General features: G+C 39.7%; 1 protein-coding gene across 1 annotated transcript; it reads left to right on the forward strand.

The window, feature by feature from the left end:
- Positions 1-1,899: 1,899 nt before the first annotated feature.
- TRIM69 (tripartite motif containing 69) lies at positions 1,900-18,322 on the forward strand (the record flags this gene model as incomplete). Its single annotated transcript, XM_079768013.1, has 5 exons — positions 1,900-2,226; positions 5,065-5,382; positions 7,088-7,110; positions 7,195-7,319; positions 17,781-18,322. 5 exons carry the CDS (start codon positions 1,900-1,902, stop codon positions 18,320-18,322), a joined length of 1,335 nt encoding a protein of 444 aa, XP_079624139.1.
- Positions 18,323-18,638: the final 316 nt, after the last annotated feature.

Below are 18,638 nucleotides of genomic sequence, written 5' to 3' on the forward strand. Positions count from 1 at the left end.
AATTCTCTTCCCAAAAGATTCTGAGCCAACTATAGGGCCTCCATTGCTCTGTAAGCAGCTGTGTGCCCAAAGAGAAGCTGTGTGCAGGTGTGTGTGTGCCCAAAGAGAAGCTGTGTGCAGGTGTGTGTATGTGTGTGTGTGTGTGTGTGTGTGTGTGTGCCCAAAGAGAAGCTGTGTGCAGGTGTGTGTATGTGTGTGTGTGTGTGTGTGTGTGTGTGTGTGTCCAAAGAGAAGCTGTGTGGCTTCCTGTACTGGTGTTATGCTTAAAAAGAAAAAAGTTTTAAAATAATTTTAAAAATTTGTTTATTAAAAGATATCATTAAGTAAGTGAAAAGGCAATCCACATAGTGACAATAGATATTTGGAATATGTGTAGCTGATAAAGAACTAATATCTAAAATATGTGAAGAACTCTTGTGAATAAATAAAAAGACAAATTAACAAAAAAATATGTGCCTCATATGGGCACTTCACAAGTGAGGAAATGCAAATGGACAATTAACATCTGAAAATGGCCCAAATATCCACAGTCATCAAGCAAATGCAGATTAAAGCCACATTGCAATACTACTGCATACCCACCAGAATGGCTAAAATAAATATAGGGTGTCCCCCCAAAATGTATATAAACTTTGGATAATTATAAAGGCAGTATTTATTAAAATACATTTCATTTTTCAAAATGTAATAGAATCTACAGGTATTGTGTGTATACATTTTTTGGGATACCCTGTATATCTATACTGTTGATAAAGATATGGGACAAACCGAGGGGCTTTGTAAATTGGTACAACCACTTAGAAAAAGTTTGGCATTATATACTATATGCCAATCCTATGATCCACTTCCAGGTGTATAGCCAAGAGAAGTGTGTATATATAGAACAATATGGGTAAATCTCACAAATGTAAGGTTGACAAAAGAAGCCAGCAACAAGAATACATGTCACAAAATTTATATAAAATTCAAAAACAGGCAAAACTAATGTGTTGGAAGTCATTGAACTGTACAAGATTCTGCATTTTTCTGTATATATTTTATTCGTGTAATTTTTCTTAAAGGAGGGCAAGCCCTGGCCGGTGTGGTTCAGTGGTAGAGTGTAGGCCTGCGGACCAAAGGGTCATGGGTTCTATTCTTAGTCAAGGGCATGTACCTGGGTTGCAGGTTCTTTTCCCAGTCCTGGTTAGGGCACGTGCAAGAGGCAACGAATTGATGTGTTTCTCTCACATTGATGTTTCTCTCTTCTCTTTCTCCACCACTCTCTTCCACTCTCTCTAAAAATTAATGGGGAAAAATATCCTTGGTGACGATTAACAAAAATAAAAATAAAAAAGAGAGTGGAAGGCCTAGATGATATGCTATTGACTAAGAAATCTGATTGATCTTCTAATTCTTTGTACTTGACTTCTAGAACACAAAACAAAAAAAGGTAATAACTAGGAGAACAGAGGTTGAAGGTAAAACTTTCAACTGATACATAAAAAAAGTGAGTGGAGGGGGGATGTACAACAAAACGTATTTCTTTGGTTGAGTATTCTTTCTTCTGTCTTGGTTCTCTACTAAAGTTTAAATAGTGTTAAAAGTAATAATAAATGATGATGTTACAAAATTTACTGGATCATTTCCAAAGAAGAGATTATGGTGCTTTTACTTTGGCTGCACCAATGCTCAACTTCTTTAGGAGTGGAGTCTACTATCCTGGAGTGGATAGCTAGATAGAGAACTCATTTTAACTGTTCTTTTCCAAAGGTATCTCCCAAAACCTCCTCCACCTCTGACCAAGGCAACTACATTGAAGTGAATGGTTTGATCACTCAGATACCCTCTAAAGGGCAGATACAAGATATTACTAAGGAGCTACACTGTCTACTGTGTAATGACTGGTTCCGGGATCCACTTATGCTAACCTGTGGCCACAACTTCTGCCAGGCCTGTATTCAAAACTTTTGGAAGCAGCAAACAAAGGAAACATTCTGTCCTAAGTGTAAGATGATGTGTCAATATGCCAACTGTGCATTCAACCTTGTACTGGAGAAGCTGGTAGAGAAGATTAAGGAGCTACCCTTACTCAAGGGCCATCCACAGTGCCCAGAACATGGAGAGAACCTGAAACTGTTCAGTAAGCCAGAAGGGAAGCTGATCTGTTTTCAATGCAAAGATGCTCGGTTGTCTGTAGGGCAGTCTAAAGAGTTCCTTCAGATCTCTGACGCTGTCCATTTCTTCATGGTGGGTGAGCCTTGAACAATCCGTTAGGAGAGCTGGGGAAAATATTTTCTGTAGGACTTCTTCTCTCTTCCAATTTCACCCCTTTACTCAGATGATTATTAGAAAGATCAGAATGCTCAGAAAATACAATATATCTTACAATGTTCTTTCTCTAGAGGTGCTAATATAGGAAAGGAGTAGTGGAAAAGCTGTAGCCTACTATTCAATTAAGCAAATATTTACCTAAACCCTGCCATGATAGTGCTCTACTAGACACCATGCAGAATGTGAATGCATACAACACTGCTCTTGTTATAAAACGCTTGAAATTTAGTCAAAATGAAAAAACAACAGAAGTAATTTTAGAGTTTACTATTGAGACCTAAATTTTGTCAAATTAGTAATTCATAAATGTTTAGAATTTCAGAAAAGATTAGAAAAAACTGAAACATTCAGGGGACATATGGTGAAAGAAAGTTTGAACGTGAAAATCATTTGGATTTGGATGGGCAAAAGGAAGAAATAACTATTCTAAGTGAGAACAATGTGAGTAAAGGTATAGGTAGAACAGTGTAACCAGAGTAGAGAATGTATAGAGTCCTGTTACCTTCCTCAAACCCCTTATAATTTCCTTCACTATTCCTGGAAGAGACAGGAACTATGACATAGGGGAAAGGAAAGAGCTGGCTTTTTCCCCTGACATTCCAGGGCTTGGGGGAGATGTCCCTTATGGCCCTTCCTCTCCCAAGTCAGTGTGGGCTGAATTTATGTGGTATTCCCAGGAGGAGTTTAACATCATTAAGGGTCAACTGGAGGCAACCCTGAAGGAACTTCAGTCCCTGAGGAACACGCAGAAAGACGCTATTGCTGCTTACAAGGTGAGGAGCAGGGTAGGGGTTATGAGATAGAACTAGAATATACCCTCCTTATAACTTTAGCTATTTGGGTGGGAAGGTAACTATACATATAGTGTCAATACACTAAGTGAAACTTGGGTTATAAAATTAAAGAATGGACACAGTAGGGTGGAAAGGAACATAGCAGTGGAGTAAGTTCCCTATAGTTGATAAGCAGAGAGAGTACACTGGCCTTTCCCCGAATATGCTCCTCCTTTTGATGGTTCAGTTGCTGGGTGATTTTTGTGGGGTTGTGGTTTCTCTGGTCTTTCCTCTTTTTTTATGGCAAAATAAGAAATTTATCTATGGCAAATCCACTAAAGATAGCTATGTCCAAAGAAATGCTTTTCATTTTGAAAATTTCAGTCTGGTGGCTGTGTGGAGAATGAATTAAGAGAGATAACGACAAGAATAATGGTTAGAAGGCTACCACATGACCCCATAGAATGATGATGGTAGCTTCGTCTAGAGAGGCAGTGGAGATGGAAAGAAGTAAACAGCTTCAGCATATGCTTTGGAGATTAAAAAAATAATAATCTGGATGGAGTGATTCATTAGATGTTAGGTGTGAGTGTGGATGTTAAATAGACAGTTGGATATAGAATGAGAAGGAAAAAGAGTCCATGACAGAAAATCAAGTAACTGTAGAACTAACAAGTAAGCCTGAGAAATAGTAGTGAAAGGAAAACTAGGAAAGTGTGAGCTAGAGGAAAGAGAGAGTTAAGATTATTTTAAGAGTACAACAACAATGATGGGCCATAGAGTCCAAGCTAGATAAGAGGGGACATAAAGACAGAAGAAGTTGAAGAAATAGAAATGAAGGGGTCAGTGCACAGGTTTCAATGAGACCTAAAATTGCAGTAGGGATACCTGAGTGAAAAGCTCATTTTAGAGATGGTGAAATTTCTGGGGGTGATAAAATCCTCAGTGTAACTAAGAATTAATAGATAAAGGTGGAAATCACTAGAAATGAGAATAAGGAACCAAGAAGCCAAGTTATTCAGATGGCTCACCTATGAGGATGTTGAGGTCATCTAAGACAGGGGTCCTCAAACTTTTTAAACAGGGGGCCAGTTCACTGTCCCTCAGACCGTTGGAGGGCCGGACTATAGTTTTAAAAAAAACTATGAACAAATTCCTATGCACACTGCACATATCTTATTTTGAAGTAAAAAAACAAAACGGCAAAAACACCCGCATGTGGCCTGCGGGCCGTAGTTTGAGGACGCCTGATCTAAGAAAAAAGCTGCAAGTATATCAGTTATCAATTTTAGTGCTTCAAACATTTCCCAACTTTTCTCCTTCTTCTTCTTCTTCTTCTTCTTCTTCTTCTTCTTCTTCTTCTTCTTCTTCTTCTTCTTCTTCTTCTTCTTCTTCTTCTTCTTCTTCTTCTTCTTCTTTTTTTTAAATGCTGTTGATTTTTTTAGAGAGAGGAAGGGAGAGGGAGAGAGAGAAACTTCAATGTGAGAGTGGAACTTCAATCGGCTGCCTCCTGCATGCCTGCAACCTGGGCATGTACCCTGAAAGGGAATTGAACCGGCAACCTTTCAGTGCATGGGACAATGCCCAACCAACTGAGCCACTCTGGCCAGGGCTCCCATCTCTTCTTTTATATTGTCCTGACAGCAGGAGCACCCGCCTTCCCCCACCCCCACCTCCTTACGACCCCAGTATAACAGTATCCCTTGGTAGATATTGGCTTATACTTCTGGGTAGGAGAGTATTATCATTCATTCTAGAATGTTTGATTAACCCCAGAGTCTTATTTCATATGGCAATGGTTACCACCTCAGTACTGCAATAGGAACCTGCCGGTCACTTTTGACTGTTTCATCCTGAACTGTTAAACTAGCTGAGAAAGATGGAGTAAGTCTCCCCATCTGCCACAAAAAGGGCTCCTTTTAGTATGGTTCAATGTTGATATTGCATTTAAATGCATTTTCCCATTCTGGTATTTCCCAAGTTGTGTGAGTATTGGTGGTGTGGGCCCCCATCCCCAAGAGCTAGTCTCAGGAATTACCTTGGTGATGATCATGGAGGTTTCCAGGAAAACAAGCTACATCTGCAGCAGCACATCTCCGTGGAGTTTCTAAAGCTGCACCAATTTCTGCACGGCAAAGAAAAGGACATTTTAAATGAGCTCCGGGAAGAGGGGAAAGTCTTGATTGAGGAAATGGAGCTGAATCTGAACCAGCTTCAGGAACAGTATCTCCTAGTCAAGGATATGTTGGTGAGCATCCAGGCACGGATGGAAGAGCAGAACTCCTTCAACTTTCTCAAAGTAAGACTCCATATCAACATGACTATGGGTATGCTACTAGGGGGGAAAGGGTCAGAAAGGATTTCCCACAATGAGGGGGGAAAATCCTGCCAAGGGCTGGATGGAGGGAGGCAAAGGGGGGAATGCTGGACATCTGCAATAATGTCAACAATAAAAAAAATAAATTAAAAAAATTCTCTGGGAGAAAAGTAGGAAGCTACTTTTGCCTTACACTCAATAGAAAGCTTTCCTTTCACCCTCCTAGAAAAGAAGACAATAAAATTCCAATAATAACAGTATGTTTTAATACTTCTTCAGAAAGAACTTTGAAGCTTTATTTCTTAAAAATAAAAATGTTGCAACCTAAGCTGTATTTTTGGCTCTCAGCAATCATACATTGATCTGTTTGAAAAGCTATTTGCCAATCTTTGGTCATTGAAGGTTCACTTCTAATGTGGCATTGGTTACCACTTGAGCATTCAGTAGTTTAACTAGCCAGAGTAAGGAAAAGTGGCCTTGGGGAGGGAATACCTACTGCAAGCATGTCAACTCAAAGGCTAACACGGGCCAAATAAACAAGGTTTAAGTTTATGTGGGCCGCAAAAAAACAAAGGCTTCAATTTTCATAGAAACGTAGGTTTATTTTGATAGAGACATGCTGAATACAAAGAGCTGAAATGAATGAGTAATCATTAACATAAAATAATAGAACATTTTAATAAAAATTAATATTTTTTCTTGAACATTAACTTACCAGAATAACTGCACAAATTAACAAGCGTAAAGCAAATAAACCTATTTTTCTTGTTCTCTAAAAGTGAAGTATTTCCTGTTGTGCATACCAAACAAGTCAGTACAAGACTAATGACGTGGCAATTGGCTGCTAAAATATTCGCTGCTAGTATTAGTGGAGAGAAATGATGCGCCTGCACATAAGGCGCATAAGGGAAATGAATGCAACACGATTATAGTAATCAGTCATTAGCGAATATTGTAGTTCATTATTAATAACTAGAGGCCCAGTGCACAAATGTGCACAGGAGGCAGGGAGGAGGTCCCTCAGCCCAGCCTGCCTCCTCTCACAGTCCAGGAGCCCTCAGGGGATGACTTATTGACAGCTTAGGCCTGCTCCCCGGGAGGCAACTGGGCCCATCACCCCGCTGCTGCCGCCACTGCTGGCTGCTGGCCCTCCTCGGCCCTCGCAGCTGCAGCAGCTTTGTCCAGAAGGACGTCCAGTCTATCCAGTCTAATTAGCATATTACCCTTTTATTAGTATAGGTTATGTATAACAGGATATTGTAAAAATTAAATTACAAAATTTTTATTAAAATGTTTCTTACATACCGTTATATTGTCTGGGCCTCAAAAATATTCATTGTGGGCTGCATGTGGCCTGCAGGCTGAGAGTTTGACATGCTTGACCTCCTGTATTCTCCTGAGACTATGGCAGTATAGGGAAATGTAGCCTAACCTTAACTTCTCTCTTATTCCATGTAATAGGGAGCTAGAAAATAAGAGCAAGATAAGACCAGTTTATCTTGGGTTAGATGAAGGATGCAGATCAGAAAAGACATAGGGAGGATGAGAGGTGGCGATGGAATGGGGACCATCTGCACAGGGTCCCAGTATTAACAATCAAATCCCAGTGATGGCCAGTATCACCAAAGAAATTTCTGCCGTTGATGAACAGGCATCTAACTTCTCTATTTCTCTTTTCCTCTTCTAGGACATCACACCTTTCTTAGATAGGTAAGTGGTATTTCCATATGGTATTATTACCCTATCTTCAGCCCCTGGAGGATATCTAAAATAAATTATTTATGTCCCTTGCAGCTTGGAGAAAGGAATAAAAGTGCTGACACCCAGAGAGCTTATCGCCAGAAAGCTGAACTTTGGCCTGTACAAAGGTCCCATCCAGTACATGATGTGGAGGGAAATGCAGTCCATTCTCTCTCCAGGTATCAGTGGGTAGCAGCTATTGGTTCCTGGGGCTCCTAATGTATGTTTCATCTGTGGGACCTCTTCTGTGGCCCTAATTAATACTTTAGAGTCTGGGGCAGGGGGAAGAGTAGAGTTTAGCAAAAGAAAGCTAGTTGGTATGACAGAATTTCCTCTGGTACCATGAATTAAGAATTTATGGCGTTTTACTGGTAAATAGAATCTAATGTCAGAATTACCTCTCAGCCTATGATTTTAATTTTTCTGTCAAATGTGACAACTAATATTTTATACTGTTTTGCTAAATCAGTTATATAAATATCTGGAACTTTTCTGCCCTGAAGGAGTTTATTGTATATACTCTTTGAATGTAATAGGGTCTTTATAGGTCCTTTTTGTTTGATGTTCATAAAATGGAGTATAATATCTTAGGAGATTGTTTACAGATCTTCAGTGCTTCAAAAAACAAAAAACAAAAAACAAAAAACAACACACCAAAACCCCAATAATTTTAATATGTGTGCCTAATATGCACTCTAAGTTTTTATCATCCTGCAGATACCAAAGAATTGAGCAGGACAAAAGAACACAAATGGTATTTCAAGAACATAAAATTCTAAATAAAAATATTTATATAAATACAAAATTCTACAAGTTTTTTATAGAATTTACATAGGTTCGTTATTATTAGTAGTTACTGACTTAATGAAAATCACAAATCTATCCCTGTTAACAATTTTTCCAGATCATTGACAATTAAAAAATCAGCTTTATTAAGACATAATTAACATAGAAGAAAATCATCATTTAAAATTTTATTGGTGTGACATTGGTTAATACAAGTATGTAGGTTTCAAGTGTACAATTCTATAATACATTTTACTCTATTCACCACACTAGTCAAGTCTCCTTCCATCACCATTTATTCCCCCTTTATTCTCTTCTACTTCCCTCAACCCCCATTTCCCTCTGGTTATCATCATACTGTTGTCTGTGCCCATCAGTAGATGAGTGGATAAGAAAGCTGTGTTACATTTACACAATGGAATACTACTCAGTCGTAAAGAAAAAGGAAACCTTACCTTTTGCAACAGCATGGAAGGACCTTAAGAATATTATGCTAAGTAAAATAAGCCAGTCAAAGAAACACAAATACCATATGATTTCACTTATATGTGGAATCTAATGAACAAAATAAACAAAATAGAAATAGATTCATAGATATAGAGAACAGACTGACAGCTGTCAGAGGGGAGGGTGCTGGGGGACTGAGTGAAAAAGGTGAAGGTATTAAGCAAAAAAAAAAAAAACCTCATAGATATAAACTCATCATTTAAAAGTGTACAATTTGATGAGTTTTGACAAATATATATGCTTATGTAAACATCTGCAAAATCAAGATATAAAAATTTTTTATCATCCTAAAAAATTCCTGCGTATCTCTTTGCAGTCAATCCCTTCCTCTACCCCTAACCCCTGAGAGTCACTAAATCTGCTTTTTCCCACTTGTGTCTTTTCTAAAATCTCATATAAGTGGAATTATATATTCTGTAGGCTTTTGTGTCTGGCTTTTTTCACTTAGAATAATGCTTTCTGAGATTCACCTTGCATGTATCAGTAATCATGTTTTATGGATACATTGCAATTTGCATATTCATTCACCAATTGATTCACATTTGTGTAGTTCCTAGTTTATGGCTTTTATCAATAAATTTGTGTAAACATTTTTTTTTTTACAAATCTTTGTGTTTTAATTTCTTTGGGGCAAATACAGCTGCCTGTTTGGAAGTAAAGTTTTATTGGAACACATCACAAGCACATAAAAATAAAAGATATAGTTTCTGCTCCCAAGAGACTGGAATACAAATTTAGAGTTTGCAGTAGCCATGTAGGTGAAAAATTATTAATAGCTAAGCCAAAGGCAAGGGAGAGACTAGATAATAAAGAATGATTCCAGAGAAGAATTCCAGGAGTGATTTGGATGAGGGTAGTAGTGAAGTGAATAGATCACTCATTTGAGAAGTTTCACTAAGTAGGGAAGATGTGAGTGTGGGAAACAGAGTAAAAAGAGGACTATACTATGTTCATGGATTGGATGAATTAATATCATTAAAATGTCCATACTACCCAAAGTAATCTATAGATTCAACATGATTCCTACTAAAATACCAATGGCATATTTCACAGATCTAGAAAAAATATTTCAAAAATTTATATGGAATCAAAAAGAAACGCTGAATAGCCTCAGCAATCTTAAGAAAAAAGAACAAAGTTGGAGGTATTACAATATCTGATATCAAACTATATTATAAGACCACTGTAATCAAAACAGCCTGGTACTGGCATAAGAACAGGCATATAGATCAATGGAACAGAACAGAGAGCCCAGAAGTCAACCCACACCTTTATGGCCAATTAGTATTTTACAAAAGAGGCAAGAAAATACAATAAAGTAAAGAAAGTCTCTTCAGCCGAAACCGGTTTGGCTCAGTGGATAGAGCGTCGGCCTGCGGACTGAGAGGTCCCAGGTTTGATTCCGGTCAAGGGCATGTACATTGGTTGCGGGCACATCCCCGGTAAGGGGTGTGCAGGAGGCAGCTGGTCGATGTTTCTCTCTCATCGATGTTTCTAGCTCTCTATCCTTCTCCCTTCCTCTCTGTAAAAAATCAATAAAAATATTTAAAAAAAAAGTCTCTTCAGTAAATGGTGCTGGGGAAAAATGGACAGGTACATGCAAAAAAATGAAACTAGACTGCCCTGGCTGTTGTGGCTCAGTTGGTTGGGCATCGTCTGTGCACCAAAAGGTTGCCAGTTGATTCCCAGTCAGGGCACATATCCAGGTTGCAGGCTTGATCACAGGTCAAGGGTGTGAGGGACGTAGCTGAATGATGTCTTACTCACACATCGACATTTTTCTCTCTTCCTCTCCCTTTCCCTCTCCTTAAAAATCTACAAAAAAAATCTTAAAAAAAGAAACTAGACCACCAACTTACACCATACACAAGAATAAACTCAAAATGGATAAAATACTTAAATGTAAGTAATAAAACCATAACAACCCTGGAAGAAAACATAGCCAGTAAAATCCCAGATGTTTCTCATATATATATATAATATATAATATATAAAATAATATATAATATATATATTAAAAAATATATATCCTCTATAATAAAATGGTAATATGCAAATTAACCATCACCCCGCTACATAGGCCACACCCACCAGCCAAGCCACGCCCACCAGCCAATCAGGGCGAATATGCAAATTAACCCCAATCCAAAATGGCTACAGCCACAGTGAGCAAGGTTTCCTAGGTAACAGAGGAAGCCAAGCTTTCCATAGCCGTTGCAGGCCTAAGCCTCCACTCAAGCTACAAAGTTTCAATTATAGAAGGTAAACAAATTCAAACAAATGGCGGCAGAATGGAGCTTGAGAGAGCAGGCCAGGGTTGCTGGCGGCAACAAGGGAAGCAAAGCTTTCCGCACACCCTGGCCGGGCTCACCCGCTTAAGGCTACAAAGTTTCAATTGTAGAAGGTGAATTAACTGCCACAGAGATGGCTGCCGCCCGGAGGGAGCAGCAGGCTTGGCTCTGCTCCAGGCTACAAAGTTTCAATTGTAGAAGGAAAATAAATTCCAGATACCAGGGCCTCCCCTTGGGTTGCCAGGGGGCGTGGCCGGCCTGCAAACCACCACAGGCCCCTCGCTCAGGCCGCTCCACACCCCAAGGGAACCCCACCCTCATCCGGGACACCCTTCAGGGCAAACCAGCTGGCCCCCACCCCTGTACCAGGCCTCTATCCTATCTAATAAAAGAGTAATATACAGATTGGTCATCACTGCAACACACAATATAGCTGCCCCCATGTGGTCAAAGATCCTGCCCCCATGTGGACACAAGATGGCCACTATAAGATGGCCAGCAGGAGAGGGCAGTTGGGAGGCACCCGGCCTGCAAGGGAGGGCAGTTGAGAGGGACCAGGCTTGCAAGGGAGGGCAGTTGGAGGTGATCAACCCTGCAGGAGAGGGCAGTTAGGGGTGACCAGGCTGGCAGAGGAGGGAAGTTGGGGGCAAACAGGCTGGCAGAGGGGCAGTTAGGCATCAATCAGGCTGGCAGCAGAGTGGTTAGGGGGTGATCAGGCTGGCAGGCAGAAGCGGTTAGGGGCAATCAGGAAGGCAGGCAGGCAAGCAGTTGGGAGCCAGCAGTCCTGGATTGTGAGAGGGATGTCCGACTGCCCGTTTAGGCCCGATCCCACTGGGATCGGGCCTAAACGGGCAGTCGGACATCCCTCCAGGAGTCCCAGATTAGAGAGGGTACAGGCTGGGCTGAGGGACAACCCCCCGCCGTGCACAAATTTCATGCACCGGGCTTCTAGTAATATATAAAAAGCCAGGAGCTGTCACTACTGAAACAATCAGATGGACGACCTAACAGCAGGCTACATGGGGCGACCAGGCCGGCAGGGGGGTTAGTGAGGGACGACCAAATGACTGAACAGCAGGCTACGTGGGGCGACCAGGTCGGCAGGGTGGGGCAGCTGAGGGTGACCAGGCCATCAGGGGGGGCAGTAAGGGGCGACCAGGCCAGCAGGGGGGGGGCAGTTGGGGGTGACCAGGCTGGCAGCAGGGGCAGTTAGGGGCAATCAGGCAGGCAGGTGAGCAGTTAGGAACCAGTGGTCCCAGATTGTGAGAGGGAAGTCCGACTGCCGGTTTAGGCTTGATCCCCGGAATCAGGCCTAAATCGGCAGTCAGACTTCCCCTGAGGGGTCCCTGATTGGAGAGGGTGCAGGCTGGACTGAGTGGACCCCCTGTGCATGAATTTCGTGCACCAGGCCATTACTATATATATGATCCTCACTTTGAGGATATTTTTTCTATTGATTTTTTTCTTAGAGAGAGTGGGAGGGAGGGAGGAGGGAGAGACAGAAACATTGACATGAGAGAGAGACACATCAATTGATTGCCTCCTCCACCCCCTTGACTGGGAATTGAACCTGAGACCCTCTGGTCCATAGGCCGAACTCTACCACTGAGAAAAACTGGCCAGTGCTCATAGCAACATTTTTGCTAATATATCTCCTAGAGCAAGGGGAAAAAAAATAAACAAATTGGATTACTAAACTGAAAAGCTTCTGTACAGCAAAAGAAACCATCAACAAAATTAAACTGGAACCCACTATATGGGAGAACATATTTGCCAATGACACATCTGATAAGGAGTTAATTTCCAAAATATATAAAAAACTTGTAAAACTCAACACCAGAAAGACAAACAATCCAATTTAAAAATGGGCAAAGAATCTGAATAGAAATTGGCACACAGATGGCCAATAGACATATGAAAAATGTTCAACATTATTAATCATCAGAGGGATGCAAATTAAAGCACAAGATACCACCTCACACATGCCAGAATGGCTACCACCAATAAATCAACAAACAACAAGTGCTGGTGAGGATGTGGAGAAGAGGGAATCCTAATGCACTGGTGGTGAGAATGCAGACTGGTGCAGCCCCTGTGGAAAATATCCTACTTCTGGGAATATATCCTAGGAACCCTGAAACACCAATCAGAAGGAATATATGCACCCCTATGTTTATAGCAGTATTATTTACAATAGCCAAGATCTGGAAACAGCCCAAATGCCCATTAGTATATGACTGGATTAAAAAAAAAAAAAAAAAAAAAGCTTTGTTATATTTACACAAGGGAATACTATGTGACCATAAAAAGAAGGAACTCTTACTTTTTTTTGACAGCATGGGTAGACCTGGAGATTATTGTGCTAAGTGAGATAAATCAGGCAGAGAAAGACAAATACCATATGTTCTCACTTATATGTGGAATCTAATGGACGAAATAAACTGACAAACAAAATAGAAACAGCAGCATGGATACATGGAATAGAGTGACAGTTATCAGAGGGGAGGGTAGTTGGGGGAACAGGATGAAAGAAGGTGATGGGATTCTCCAAAGAACATATATGCATATAATCCATAGACACAGACAACAGTGTGGTGATGGCCAGAGGGAAGAGGGTGTGGGGGTTGGGTGGAGGTGGGAAAAGAGGGGGGAAATGAGGACAGCTGTAATAGTTTCAACAATAAAAATAAAGTTTTAAAAAGCATACCGAAGGGAAGCAGCCTGCAGAAAGGCAGAAATCAACGCTATCAGAAAGGGGATGATTGGTGGAAATAGGGGAGAGTGAGTGAGATCTAATGAGAGAATGAGTACTCTTTTTCTAAAATCCTTACTTTCTTGTTTTTGGACCTTTTTATCAGACTGTTCCCTCTCTCTGGAATGCCCGACAAGGTCTAATTTGAGTCTCATTCATTCGGTCATACAGTCATTCAGTCAATCACTTTTCAATAAGTATTGCCAGCCACTTTTCAAATACCTACCATGTAGGATAAAGTAGTGATAAAGACAGATGTAACCTGTGCCCTCACAGAGTGTACAGTCTAGAATAATGTTCTTAAATGTTGGCCTCAGGACCCTGTAACACTCTAAAACTTACTGAGGACCCCAAAGGACTTTTGATTCTGTGATTTATAGCTGTCGATATTTATGTATTATAAATTAAAATTAGGAAAACTTTAAAATATTCATTTAAAAATAACAATGAACCTATTATATGTGAACATAAACAATGTATTACTATGAAAAAAGACCTATATATTTCAAAACCTAAAATATTAGTGAGTGACATTGTTTTATAATTTTGCCAATCTCTTTATTGTGTGACTTAATAAAAGATAGCAGGATTCTAAAAATAAAAAGAATGAGAGGGACTGGTGGAATAGAAGTTTGAGGAGGGAGTTGAAGGCTGTTGTGAGGAACTGGAGATGATCTGATTTGGGATATACAGGAATTCTGGGCAGTGCTGATGGTCAAGCATAAAGTAGCAATAATGAATCTGTGTGGTATCCATATGTATAATTTTGTGATTTTTTTTCCTTCAGTGGTCAGGAATTAGGATGTGGATTTGAATAGCTGGATAGATTCAGATTTGCAGAGTTGCTTAGCAGGTGCTGCAGAAAATAAAATAAGTGTTGAAGTTATTGGTAACAAAGCTGCCATTGCTAAACTGTTTAGGAAAGGATGTAAAGCCAGGAAGTATATAGCTTGGGCTAATAAGGAAAAATCAGGGACTAGATTATTGAAGTGAAGCAATGGTTGTAGGGGGAAATGAGATTGAGAAAACTCAAAAAATAAGACAATGGGATATCTGAGCTTAAGATTTTAGAGAATGAACAGTTCCTGATGACTATAAGGTCTAGAATATGGTCATTGACATGGACAGCTGAAATGCAGTCAAAAGTCACTAACTGGCACTGTTCCCCCAACTCCCCTCCCCTCTGATAGCTGTCACTCTATTCCATGTATATCCACAGGCAGTAAAATCACTTGGGATGATGGGCTGGATTTGGGGTAGAGGAGTAAAATTAAGCCAAAGTGCAGGGAGTATATATAATAGGAAGTTTGTACATAATAGCCTCAAACAGAGATTGAGAGTAACATGAAATTGAATGGCAAAAGCCTCAAGTGAAAAGTGATTTTTATTTTTATTTTTATTTTGCATAAGGATGAGGAGTAGAGTATGGAGCTGGAAGTGGCAGTGGTGGCTATTGGATCACTGGCATCTGAATTTAGAAAATAAATAGTCTTTTGAACTTTTGGAATCTGTATTTCTGGAGGAAGAACCAGCCAGGTTTCTGTTAGAGTAAGGAGGTGATGAGAGAATTCTGTGAACTGAGGATGCAGGAGAGTTAATTAGCAAGGAAGTTAGTTCCAAAGGGCAGAGTGGAAAGGTTTGGTGGGAGCAGTGGGAAGATGGGTGAAGGCAGAGGAAGTAAAGAACACAATAATGGGGACAAGAGCATGTTAGAGGATAAATCATTGGAGGGGTCTATATTCTGGATAACAGGAATATGAGGCATGGTGGATTTAGCTGGTGCCAAGGTTTCAATTAGAACCTTGAAGTTCACTTACTTATTTAGCAAACAGTTACTTGAACACCTAAGAACAGTTCCAAATTTTGGAGATACATGAGGAAACAAAACAAATGATGTCCCTGCCCTACCAGAGATTATATTCTAGTGGAGGAGATGGACAATGAACAAATAAATGATTTCACATAGTGATAACCATTGTGAAGAAAATAAAGCAAGGCACACTCAATAAATATATATAAGAAAATATAAAGTAGACTAATAGTCCAAAAGTGATGGATGGATGAACATGCTATTTTTTAAAATATATTTTTATTGATTTCAGAGAGGAAAGAAGAGGGAGAGAGAGAGAAACATCAATGATGAGAGAATCATTGATTGGCTGCCTCCTGCACACCCCTCACTGGGGATCGAGCGGACCCTTCAGTCCGCAGGCCGATACTCTATCCACTAAGCCAAACCAGCCAGGGATGAACATGCTATTTTATAGAGAATGGCCAGAGAAAACTTCTCTGAGAAGGCAACTCCCCCATCCTTACATTTTATTGTGGAAATTTCTAAACATACAGAAAAGTTTAAAGAATTTTACAATGAATACTCCTATACCAACCTAGATTCTATCATTAACATTTTACTGAACATGCATGAACAAAGGCCTAAAAAATGTAAAAGGAGTGAACCATATGGGGGAAAAGTGTTTGGGAACAAGAAAAATGTAAAAGCCCTGAAGTATGAATGAGATTGGTATGTTCAAGGACCAGCCAAAAGGCAAAGGTGATTGGACCAAATTAAATAAGGGCAATGTGGTGTCAGATGAGGTCAGAGAGGTGGTCATGTAGGTCTTGTTTGCTCTGTAGCATAAGAGTGTCTTGAGTAGGAGAAATGGATAAGCTCATTCAAGTTGTGGCAGAATAGGTTGCAGATGGGCAAGAGTGGAAAGAGAACAGTTAAAAAGTTATTGCAGTTGTGCCAGGGCAGTGGTATTTTTGGAAGTTATTTGTCTATATATTCTGAGTAGGCTCAGAATATATTTTAAAGGTGGAGCTGACAAAACTTACTGTTGGACTGAATATGGCATGAGAAGAAAAGAGAGGACACAAAACTGACTCCTAGGAAATCGTCAGAGCCAGTGCAGACTGAGCTAGCTGGTGGTGTCAGAAGCTTGGTGACAAGAGCAGTTTGGGGCTCTAAATAGGTTGGTAAGAAGTCTTTATACCTTCAGAAAAATCCTAGTCCTCACAATGGGAAGAGTAACAACCCAAGGTGGATGGGGATATGTGAAGGAGAGGATTCAAACTGTATTGAAAATTTCAGAATTCTTCAAAGTCTCATGTTAGAAAAAGAAATCCCTGGGATAACGGAAAAGACTTTGGCCTTTCTGGGAAGAGAAAATTGGACTGGAGTGATCTTGCTTCTGAGGATAAATAAACCCATTAACAACAAATCTATATATGTATCTGTGTCCATGATGTGAACATACATCATTTTTGTTTTCTTTGTGAAAATTTATGCCAACGTTCAATTATCTCTTACCTAGAATTTGTGCCATCTTTTTGCTGGTATATTTCCAACCTCTCTTTATTTAGAAATTCTTTTTTATCCTGCTGCCCACTGATTTGTCTAAACCAATGCTTGTTAAATTCCCTGTGATAAACTTACACAATATTATTTGTTATTATAAATAAACCTGGTGGAATAAAACACCAGTTTTTAAAATCTCAACCTGTTATGGACTGATATGTTTGTAGACACAATATAAATTAATTACTTGAAAAAGTGGAATTAAGTAACAGTTTTAAGTGGAATTAAGCCCAGTTTTTTTATTATTATCTTCAACTGACATAAAATTATTGTCAGATTGCTATGAACATTTCTAAGAGCTCACTCTTGATTTCTGTACTATCTTCTCCAAAACTGGTAACCACTTAGATTATGGACCACATTCTGATCATTCTAGATCTCAAAAGTCTCATTATCTAAGAAACCAAATATAAACTTTTCATCATTGTCCTCTAAAGTCTCTATCAGTTAGCTCGGTCTTGACTGACTATAACAGGCAAGCCCTTATGTTATCTCCCACATAAGCTATTGTTTTTAACCCATTGCTTTTTTGCCTCTGTTTACCCAAAGCATCCTGAATACATTTCATAGATATTATATCACAATGGAAATAGTTATTGTCCTTAGAAAGCTTTCCTAGGACAAATTTACCTAAGTGTTACCTCTTCAGCATTTGTATTTTCTGACACTTACTAGTACAGATTTATATTATTTGTATTGTTTTCTTTATTAGAGAATAAATTGCTTCAGAGTACAGTCTAATTTTTATCACAAATACAAAAATGTCTAGAATATAGCCACATAGATACCAAAACAGTAACGAGTATATATAAGTAATTACCTGCCTAAGAATATATGTGCATGGGGAGATAAATTATTGGTGTTTATATAAATACTGACTTCTACTATGGGAATATGCATTAACCCCTTTTCTCCCATGCCCTGCTTTCTCTTATTTTCTTCCTAGGCTTATTTCCATTAACTCTGGACCCTAAAACAGCGCACCCAAATTTGGTGCTGTCCAAAAACCGAACCAGTGTGTGGCATGGTGACATTAAGCAGGTAATGCCCGATGATCCAGAGAGGTTTGACTCAAGTGTGGCTGTGCTGGGCTCAAAAGGCTTCACATCTGGAAAATGGTACTGGGAAGTAGAAGTAGCAAAGAAGACAAAGTGGACAGTTGGCGTTGTCAGAGAATCCATCATTCGGAAAGGCAGCTGTCCTCTAACTCCTGAGCAAGGATTCTGGCTTTTAAGACTAAGGAACCAAAATGATCTAAAGGCTCTAGATTTGCCTTCTTGCAGTGTGAAGCTGACTAACAACCTTGACAAGGTGGGCATATACTTAGATTATGAAGGAGGGCAGGTGTCCTTCTACAATGCTAAAACCATGACCCACATTTACACCTTCAGTAGTACTTTCACGGAGAAACTTTATTCCTACTTCTGCCCCTGCCTTAATGATGGTGGGGAGAATAAAGAACCACTGCATATCGTGCAGCCACAGTAATTAGGCATACTATTGTATAAATTCAGAGCATTATTAAAGAAGTATTGAAATAGATTACCAGTCTCACTGGTTTCTCTTCCCAATTGAATAATGAATACTGAAAAAAGGATTCACAAATTAAATTCCATTCTCAATTTCCTAAGTGGATTTCACCAGAGTCTTTCAAGATACTCTTAATTCACTAGGGTCTTCTATGACACAGGAGCCTCTCTCATGAGAGTGATAATCATGCTATTGTTACCGAAGCAAACTGCAACTTGAGTTTGTGATGCTTGGGAACCCTTTTCAAATGTGCCCAGAAATTCCATTATGCTGT

Source organism: Cnephaeus nilssonii (assembly GCF_951640355.1).
Source record: "Cnephaeus nilssonii genome assembly, chromosome: 4".
In the NCBI taxonomy this organism is placed as follows: domain Eukaryota; kingdom Metazoa; phylum Chordata; class Mammalia; order Chiroptera; family Vespertilionidae; genus Cnephaeus; species Cnephaeus nilssonii.